The 10,935-nt window shown below is 37.5% G+C and overlaps 1 protein-coding gene across 1 annotated transcript in view; it reads right to left on the reverse strand.

Moving 5' to 3' along the window:
* The window catches only part of usp22 (ubiquitin specific peptidase 22), a gene marked incomplete at its 5' end in the record, with an annotated part of 49,026 nt that overhangs the window by 18,101 nt on the left and 19,990 nt on the right, over window positions 1-10,935 (reverse strand). The window contains 3 exons of the mRNA XM_016294932.1: window positions 237-403; window positions 4,025-4,126; window positions 5,206-5,319. Of these exons, the coding sequence (XP_016150418.1) occupies window positions 237-403; window positions 4,025-4,126; window positions 5,206-5,319 (383 nt within the window). The remainder of the gene's footprint in view (window positions 1-236; window positions 404-4,024; window positions 4,127-5,205; window positions 5,320-10,935) is intronic.

Genomic DNA, 10,935 nt, shown 5'->3' on the forward strand with positions numbered 1-10,935 from the left:
GTGTGTGTGTGCGTGAGAGTGAGTGAGTGAGTGAGTGAGTGAGTGTGTGTGAGTGAGTGAGAGTGAGTGAGTGAGTGAGTGTGTGTGAGTGTGTGTGTGTGTGCGTGTGTGTGTGCGTGAGAGTGAGTGAGTGAGTGAGTGAGTGAGTGAGTGTGAGTGTGTGTGAGTTTGAGTGTGTGTGTGTGTGTGTGTGTGTGTGTTGAGAGAGTGTGAGTGTGTGTGTGTTGAGCGCTCACCTCCTGAAAGAGCTGAGACATTTCACACACGAGGCAGGAGTTGGACTGCATTTCACACTTGTGTCTGTCGGACAGAAAGAAGTCCCTCAGCAGCGGAGTGTGTGTGAGAGCCTGAACGATGCAGTTCATAAAGCACGTGTTCCCGAGGTTTATCAAACCCCTCAGTCCTGTTAGAGAGCAAACAGGAAGCATGGAGAGCATTAGAAAACAGGACGGACATGGAGTATTCACAATAAAAGATTCATCACTAGTAACTGTTAAATAAAATTGTTAATAAAAAGTACATTTTTAAATGGTTTTAAATTCAAATATTTTTAGTTTTTCCTTTTAACTTAAATATACTACTACTACTAATAATAAATTACTATAAGAATTGACCAATTACAAAGTAAATTAATGGAAAAAAAAATACAATTGTTGTTGGTATTTTTTATAATATATTATTTAAAAAGTACAAACTATAAAAAGTACATTTAAAAAATACAATTGTTATTACTATCATCATAATAATTATGGTAATTAATAATAATGATAATATACATTACGTTGTATTTAATTGTATCATTTTTATCTGTTATTATTTATAAATTACTCTTAATAATAAAACATTTTTGTTCATTTACTTCATATTTAGATATCACCATTTTATTAGTAATTCATTTTTATTTATACATTATTTTACTCATTTAATTTGTATTGTTTAGTGTTATAATTTTTTATTAGCAATTTATTATTTATAAAGCATTATTATTATTATTATTATTGAACAATATTTTATTATTTACTTTGTATTTACCGTTTGTCGATTTTAATTAGTATTTACAATGTGTAAACAATAGTTATTAGTTATTTATAATGTATAAACAATAAAAAAAATTAAATTAATTTACTTTGTATCAATTTTTATTAGTAATTTATATTTTTTTGTAACTTAACAACAACAACATTTTTATTAATTGACTTTGTATTTACTGTTTGCCCATATTATTAGTATTTTTTTATTTATTTGTATTAGATATTAATAAATAATAATTAATGAGTAATATACATAAATTCAAAAATAATAATACTAAAAAATTTGCACTCTCCTGGAGGTTACATTTAAACCAATTTGGGTAACAAAAAATAAATAAATAGAAATGAAAAGGCCATAAAACATTTATAAAAACAAAAACAAAGGGTGGGAAGGAGTTCTTGGCCTATTAGAAAATCTGCTCTGCCGGCACGGGTTGCAGGGACACTATGATCTTGGTTTGATAAATGAAGTTTCCAGTCAAGCGCTTGTGCAAATGGTTAAAATTGAGCAAACCAATGCATTTTCACAACGTAAATGTCCTTGTCTCAATCTGAAGTGCATAACCCCAGAAGCTCGAGCACAGCCAAACTCTCCGTCAGTCAGAGTCTCCTCCCGCTGAGCTGAAGTCCTCCCGCTCGTACAGTTTGACAGGTTACAGAAGGCCTGCGACTCTGCTCTCACAGGGTGGCTAAACGTCTTCAGAGGTCGCTTCCCAGAGTTAAATTAAAGGGAGGGATGGAGACAGCAGTGAGAAGACCTGAGAGAGAGACACACGTCCGGCCTCATCCAGCGCCTCCTGCGGCACTGCACTCTTTAAAGTGCCAATATATTATGCACACAAGTGAATGAACATCATACACACGCCTGCTGATAACGACCCCCTGCTTCAGTCTCATCTGCGCTGGCCACGAGCAAAGCATCCAGATTCCAGACACACCAAAAACAAATCAAATAACTGAGTAGTTATTAGGCATTGCTATTGTAGGTAATTAAATGATGCTGGTAGTGATTCCAGTTCCATTAATGATCCGTGTACTTTATATTTGGAATATTTGATATCATTTCAGAAGTCAGCCTAAACTATTCATTATTTAAAAACAAACAAAAAATGGGATTTTAATGTTCACAGTCAAACAAAACAACAATGTGCATGATTCACTAAAAGGAACCATCTCAAAAGAGTCGTTCGTTCAGGAATCGGTTGGATCAGTCTGGTCGTGCTTTGTGTTTTTGATTCAAGGTAATGAAATGGCTCAAAAGAGTCATTTGCTCAAGAATCGGACTACTGTGGACATGCTGTATGTTTTTGATTCACCAAAAAAGATCTGGTTCAAAAGAGTCATTTGCTTAAGAATCAGACTACTCAGGTTGTGCTGTATGGTTCTGATTCACCAGGAATAATTCAGAAGACATCTGTTCAGAAATCTGCTGAATCACACTGGTCGCGCTGTTCGTTTTCGATTCACTATAAAGAACTGGCTCAAAAGAGTCTTTTGTTTGGGAATCTGTCTACAGTGCTCACACTTTGTGTATGATTCACTATAAACAAGCAGCGCAAAAGAGTCATTTGTTCAGGAATTGGTTGCATCACACTGGTCATGCTGTATGTTTTGATTAATTAAAAAGAAAAAACGCCAAAAAAAGAATAATTAGTTTGGAAATTGACTGGATAACACGGGTCGCGCTGTGTGTTTTCAACTGACTATAAAGAACTGTATATAAAGTACTGCATGGTTTTGATTCACTATAAAGAAATGGCTCAAAAGAGTCATTTGCTCGAGAATCAGACTACTATGGCCGTGCTGTATGTTTTTGATTCACTAAAAAGAACCGACTCAAAAGAGTCTTTTGTTTGGGAATCTGTCAGGAATCAGTTGGATCACACTGGTTGTGCTATAGGTTTTTAGTCACTAAAAAAAGAACAAACGCAAAAGAGTCATTAGTTCAGAAATCGACTGGATAACACGGGTCGTACTGTGTGTTATCAATTGACTATAAAGAACTGTATGTAAAGCACTGCATGTTTTTGATTCACTATAAAGAACTGGCTCAAAAGAGTCATTTGCCCGAGAATCAGACTTTTAGACTTTTTAGACTTTTTTCAGATATTTAACATCATTCAGTTACAGTATTTTAGATTTTTTTAAAAATGGAATTGGTTCTAAACAAGAACCGACTCTCAGTTCCCAACACTAGTTTAGAATAGAAATCTACTGGTATCAAAAAAGTTTGTTTAATTTTTCTGTCACTGAAGTCAAGCATCAAGCTCACAGCTGATTGGTCCGTGTTTAATAATGAACATGCTTTAACACTTCCAGCTGATGCAGCCTCGAGCTTTTGTGTCGTGATTCGCTGCGTCGTCGCATGCCTCTGGTTTACTCTGGAGTCTGTAAAGCAACATCCGCCCGATCCATCTCACGCAATACCCCTCTGAATTTATCATACATGGGCCATATTATGTCCTAAATGATCAATGGAAGCTCCAGCTCTCATATGGCTAATCGCATTAGTGCGTTTCTCTGCGTGTGAGAGTCTGGCGTTTAGCGCCTACGCTGAGCCTGTGGTGCAGATCTTTAACACTATTACTCCACCGCCAGGCCTCTGACTGAGGAGAAACAGGCCAAAACGAGAGAAGGGAGAGAGACGAACCGCTGAGGAGGAGAACGATTATTTCTCTAATGGCCAGCGTCCACTTCTCTCTTTATTTGTGTGCACTCTTATTCTCTCCCTGTCATGGCATGCACACACAAAAATTGATGCAAACGTTCGAAACTGATGGCACTTTTGGCCAAGAGACAAAGAGCGGTTTTGGCTCCGGTGCAACCTGCAGTCTCTAGATGCTTGACTACTACAAAATCGCTTGAACCGACTAGTTTTACACAGATGAGTTTTGGCAGACTCCTAATCAACTACTAGGTGCCGAGCTGTATTATTGAGCAGGGTTTCAGAGGAATCGCTCAGAAGCGAGGCCTGTGGGAAATGATGTTCTTACCTATGGTGCAGTTGGCTGTAATTTTCCTCCGTTTGGGGTTGTGTCGCAGCAGCTCCAGCTCTCGTTTCGTAGGCTCCCACATTGAATATTTCTCTCCAATACCTGATGTTTTAGAGAATTCTCACATTATATTTCATATAAAGCAACCTATGAGAACACACAACATTTTTTTTTTTAAGAAATCTATATTTTTATTCAGCAAAATTGCATTAAATTGATCCAAAGTGGCCGTTAAAACTTTTATAATGTAACAAAGTATTTCCATTTCAAATAAACGCTGTTCTTTTGAACTTTCTGTTCATCTGTGAATCCTGAAAAATAAAATGCATCACGGTTTCCACAGAAATATTGTGCAGCACAACTGTTTTCAACATTGATAATAATCAGAAATGTTTCTTGAGCAGCAAATCAGCATATTATACTGATTTCTGAAGATCATGTGACACTGAAGACTGGAGTAATGATGCTGAAAATACAGCTGACCATCACAGAAATACATTACAGTTTAACAGAGATTCACATAGAACACAGCTAGTTTAAATTGTAATAATATTTGACAATTTTTACTGTATTTATGACCAAATTAATGCAGCACTGGTGAGCAGAAGAGACAAATTTTTTTTAACATTAATGTATAAATTCTAGTTAAAATTACACTCAAGCAAATAATTTAGCCTGGTTTATTTACTCACTGATCTGAGCTCATGCACTTCAGTTTTTGAGTAAAAAAAAAAAGAAGCTTAATTTGTGGATAATTTTGGCAATGTTCACTCAAAAGCTGGTGCATGAGCTCAGATCAATGAGGCCTTTGATTAATCAGTTCCAAATATAAACAAAACATGTGCTAATTCAAAGTTAAACATTTAAGCCAGTATTTAATTTTTAAAAAATGTAAAAATAAATTTTTTTTGGGAAGTTGTTATACCCTGTGTGAGCAAAGTCAGTACGTTTTAATCCATTAACAATCCTCTCCAGGTCACTAGCACTGTTGCATCTCACACTTATGCAGACTCAATAGCAAAATTAACTAAAATGAGCTCTTATCAGTGTCAAAACAAAACACACACACACACTCTTGCCGTCCAGTGGCTCGCAACACAACAGTTTCCAACATCTTCTGAATTAACAGGCCCTTAAGCCACAGGCGAAGTTGAACTACATTATGCATGATGGGGGCCTACCTTGCAATTTCCACGCTTTTCTTTGCTCTTCTTTGGCAATCTGCTCCATCTCTTTGTCGTATATGTAGTCTTGGCACACAAAGCAATATATTCCACCGTACAAAAGGTCTATAGCTGAATGAGAGAAAAACAACACAGGAACCTATTAGAGACCTTTTAGAGAAGTTGACGTTTGCATCTTCTCGTATCTGTCCTGTAAATATGGATGAGGCATTAAAGAAACATTGCAAGCAGTGCAGCAAATCTGCCTCCTTTAATAAGTGATGGGAATAATAATTAGGGTGCAGCAAAGAAAACCTCCATCGCTGCTTGTGCCAAAATATCATGTCCTCTGTGACATGTCATAGCGAGCTTTGCAATATCAACGCACGCCTGTAATTGTGAATGAGGAGTATTATTTATGAATTATCATTCTCTCATGCTCATTCACTTGCATGCTTCCATTTCTCCAAGCCTGCAGTGGCGATACCTGTTTTTCAGTTCCCATGGCAACCTGACGATGGTCTGTTTCACACAGACGCACTCAATGTTCACAGGTGGAGCGGAGCAGCGGGGACGGCCGTCTATTTGTGGCACGACACTAATGCACAGCCTGGCACAAGCCGCAGACAGGTGCTCGGAGAGCTAGGAGGCTTTTAGTGGCTTTCAGTGCAGAGAGACTAGCGGCTGAACGTTTGCACGGCTGTTTTCAGTTGTTGTAAAGCGACAGAAGTCTCACTGTGCACGCTAGACCAAATCGGCACAGGCATGTGGTAAATCTGCCCCTATATGCTTTCTAAATGTACTTAGTCTTATCGTGCATGATTATGGTTTATTAGTGCAAGCCAAAAAAAAAAAAAGCTTTTCATGACCTTGCATTAAAATGCTATGAAATGCAATATGTAAAATAATTAGGGATGCACCGATATGGACCAAATCGGCACAGGCATGTGGTAAATCTGCCCCTATATGCTTTCTAAATGTACTTAGTCTTATCGTGCATGATTATGGTTTATTAGTGCAAGCCAAAAAAAAAAGCTTTTCATGACCTTGCATTAAAATGCTATGAAATGCAATATGTAAAATAATATTACCCACTAATATCATATACTAATGACCACAATCCAATCAAATCCTACTCTTTTTTTTTTTATGAAACATTTTATTTTCCACTTAAATATTTCTGCTACACTCACAAATGCATCACATAGAAGTTAAACGCATTCTGCTGTTGTCTTAATGTGATGTGGCAGAAACGGTTATGATAATACATTTATAATCCTGTTCACGCCATTCTTGACGCATTAGATTCATAAAAATTTTTAAATATTCTTTAATGGTAACATTTTACCATTCAGTGCATTTGCGGTCGTTAAGGAATTGACTATGGACATCAATATTTTATATCATTTATTAATTTAGGATAATGTTAATTTATAAATATACCATTGTTCGATGTACACAGTAGTTAATGTAACTGTTAAAAATGTATATTTAGAATAAACAAGAATCTAGATTAATAAATGCTGTTAAAGTTATTAATTGTTATAGAAGATATATATATATAATTTCAAGCAATGCAATTTTTTATGGTTTTAATTTTTCTATAATATATATATATATATATATATATATACCATGGAGACTGTAGCATACCATAAAAGCAGTGTAATCATTAACTCTCTGGTTGCTAAAGTGTATAATTAGTTAACATTGGGATTTCTCTACTAAAACAACTGATGGATAGAAACAGGACTACATTTTTTCCCCCCGATACTCCGTTTCACTCAGATATACATCACAATATAGAAGAAAACGTGTCACTATTTCTGTTCCATCACGACTTTGAAACTATTGTAAAGCGTTGCATTTATATATTTTTTAAGACAGTCGAAGTGAGCTCATGCATGATGGCTTTAAACGGTATTTAGATCAGACAAGCAGAAAAGACAGAAGTTGCACAAGAAAATGAGGTGGGGTTGCATGATGCACACACACACATCAGATGAATAAACCAAAAGCATAGCAGGCCTTCAAGTAACCATGGGAACCAGCGCAGGAAAAAGAGGAAAGAGCACCGAGATCAAGCCTGACAAGTGTGAGGATGAAAAACAAAACGCCATCCAAATAAACCTGAACAGCAGAGATGCACAAAACAAAGCCGGCTCATTCAGACTTAATTACTCCCCGTTCGTCTTTAGAGAATAATCACAGTTTTCCCTCCTCGGGAGCGGCACTCATTCACAGATATCCTTTGTACGCAGGCTAACCTAATTAAACGTTCAATCAAACTCCAAGGGGGACTCAAGACACACGCGGGTGTTAAGACTGAGCGACGCCACCTGGGAATACAGAGCTATAGGTGATGCTGCGGATGCATTAGGGCACGAGTAACAATAATTCATCACCTGGAGTCAAACAAACCACACTGGATCAGCGGCAAGAGACTTCATTTGTTCATCAAACATGCTTAAACAGGCGACAAAGTCCACACTATGAGCCAGCATGACTGATTTGAGCTTCTCGATCGACTGCTCAGGCCATCTGTGACCAACACTGCCGACTGCATTACAGAAAGAGACTGCTTTTCAAAAATAAGACTGAATCTGGATATTTCTGTTGAAAGTCTGAAACGCTGTTCACTAGTGGCTCGTTTCCACTGAGCGGTACGGTTCGGTACAGTACAGTATGCAATTATGTCTGTTTCCACTGTCAGAAGTTGTGAATGGTACCAAAATAGCGAACCGTACCACTTTTTTGGTACCCTTCCGTTGGGGTACCTAGCACAGCAAAGGTTACCGAAAGGGCGGAGCTAAACGCAGAACGTTGATTGGTTGACTAGAATAGTCACTTTTGCGTGATACAAGGGGATAAAGCGTCCTTCACTCGTTCCGCTTTGCCATCCATGAGCGTTGGGCTTAATTACATCAGAGTGCGCAAACACAAAAAAATATAACCGCGTATTTTATAATCGTATATTTTCACACAGACAATAGCCTTTTCTCAATATGCGTTCGTGTGGACTTCTCAAACGTCACTGCCCAAAAACCCGCGTCATTTTCTAAATATTTCTGTTATTGTGTCATGAAATGTAGTTTTAAGGGTTTTTCAGGCGAGAATGTAATCGTTTAAAACTCAAATCTGCGGTTTATTTATAAAGATGGCGCCTATTTGAAAATTTGCGATGCCGATTTCGGAGCTCCAGGCGATCAGCGCTCATGTATCCGCTTAGCTCGGCTAGTTTTTCCCACATTTGCCGCTGGCCCTGATGTCTCTGCAGTGATTAAACACAAGATACCATTCGTTTTGGGTAGGCTATATTTAACAGGCATTCGTGGTCTCATGAATCTATTATTTATTCCTGGTAATATCGTTTTGGCTGAGCACAAAGTTGTGTTTAACTATTTATTTTGAACTTTACCGTAGTACAGCGCTGACTTTGTAGCATACGTTTGACTGAACTGTTTGCTTTTGTCTTTATTTCCTCTTATATAAGCCTCTTATACTTTTATAATATCTATTATGGTTCATTAAAATTGACATTTAACAAAAAGAGGCAAAGAGTTGTGCTTATTGTCGCGGTTCATCGTCGATCGCTACTTTCCGGCATACACCACACCTATCAAGAAGAGTACTATTGGCAGCGGAAACGCAAGCCTGATCAGGGTTACCCATACTGTACTGTACTGTACCGCTCAGTGGAAACAAGCTATAGTTGGCCTTCAGATCATGTGTTTTCTGCTCTCTTTATTCCTGTTGGTAGTCGCTAGGGATGTAACGATTACCGGTTTGACGATAAATCAGGATAAAATTCCCCACGGTTAGTATTACCGTTTCATCTTTTAATTATCATTAAAACCATATTAGATTACCGCGATTTGAACAACTCGCGATAAATAAATACTGTCCAGCATAAAGCACAGTTTTAAGTAACGGCACGCAGAGTAATTTCGTTTTGAGTAAAAACAGGGCGGAAAAGCTGAGTGCTAAGGCAATTATACAAATGAATATATGAATTAATTATTTATATGAATGTAGGCTACCTCTGAAGGTTCTAACCGTCTTCAGAAAAGAATCGATGGCATTGTTTTCATCTTCGCTCCATGTAATACCTAAAGGAAGTGTTTTAATCGCAATACTGCTGTGTCCACGGAGGTTACGGGAAACCGCTCTGATTCTGCTTTTCCATCAGCGCCACCTGCTGTCAGCAAAATCCGAGCATCATCGGTAATGTTATTGCTTTAGTGATCATACAAACAAAAAGTTATTTTATTTGTTGTTTGTTGATTTATGTGTCTGTACTTTTTTAACATCTCCAGCACATTTTAACAATACCGTGATAATACTGATAACCGTAATCGTGATAAGAAATTTCATTAACGTTACATCCCTACGTCGCTGCATTGAATTGTTGCTCATTTGCATAAGGATCAATTTTTCTCAATTGTGTTGCATTCCTGAAGAGTTGCTGCTGCATTTGTTGCTGCTCATTAAACGTTTGCATGCATTAATTATCAATCATTTAGAATGAATCCAATCCGATTCTGAAAGTTCGGTTTGAATGAACACAAAAATTTGCAACCCGATTCGCAGATTACAAATAAATGTTCCTCAAACCATTTTTACTCAGAAATTGCTAGTAAATGTCACAATTAATTACAAAGAAAAGGCAAGTAACACATTGAATTAAACAAAAGTTCTGAAACAGAACACTGAAGCAGTATTCACTTCTAGAATAATCTCAGTTTTATTTACAACTTAAAAAAATATCTTTTTTACAGCACATCAGAAATAACTCCCAAGCAATGCTCTCCGATTTGATAGTTTGCATGTCTTTTGCTCGCATCATGGGCGTTCCCTCCTCTTTAATACACAAGAGGAAATCCCAAAGGATGGCAGATAGAGACGGCAATTCATCTCTTCATGTGAAGCTCAGATTTTGGGTTTTTCCAAATGAGCTCTATGAAACAGGTGAGTGATGAACTCTACGCCATCACTGGAAACAAATACCGCAAGTCACACATTCACACGCAGAGTCAGGGACTATTATCCCCTCACGCGCTATAATTACCCACATTTGCGCTTCTTATTTGTTTGTTGTCGGAGGGTGGCACCCTTCCTCATTAAAACAGAGGGGATAATTACATGCCAGCGATGCATTAAGGAGCTGGGAGAAATCCAAGACCCCATCCAAACATCCGCGGCTGGATCTGTGCACTCGAGAGGACGATCAGAGACGCTTTTGGAGCAGCTATGAAATCGGGTTTTGCTCTATGATTTCGATGCGGAAAACGTGCACATAATTGTGGAATCCAGTCATAAAAATGGAATTTAAAGCATAAACATTATTCCATGTTTTAATTTTAACAGCAAACCTCTGTTGTGCAGGACTTTGTCTACCAAAAAAAAACTAAGGAATTTAACATTTTCATTTGATTACATTTTACAAGAGTAATTCAACTGTTAATGATCGATGCCTTCATTTGATTACCACTGTTTTTTGTGTTTTTTTTTAATAAATTTGTATTAAATCATAAATCCAAAAAAACAAACCACACATAATTCCAGAAAAAGAAAAAAAAAGACAGTCCCTGATTATTGCCATTTTTATTACATTAAAAATAAAATTATATACACACACACACACTCTCTCACACACGCGCGCGCACTCTCTCACACGCGCGCGCACTCTCACACACGCGCGCGCACTCTCACACACTCACACACTCACACACTCACACACTCACACAC

This window comes from Sinocyclocheilus grahami, unplaced genomic scaffold (assembly GCF_001515645.1).
Source record: "Sinocyclocheilus grahami isolate Dianchi unplaced genomic scaffold, SAMN03320097.WGS_v1.1 scaffold326.1, whole genome shotgun sequence".
In the NCBI taxonomy this organism is placed as follows: Eukaryota; Metazoa; Chordata; class Actinopteri; order Cypriniformes; family Cyprinidae; genus Sinocyclocheilus; species Sinocyclocheilus grahami.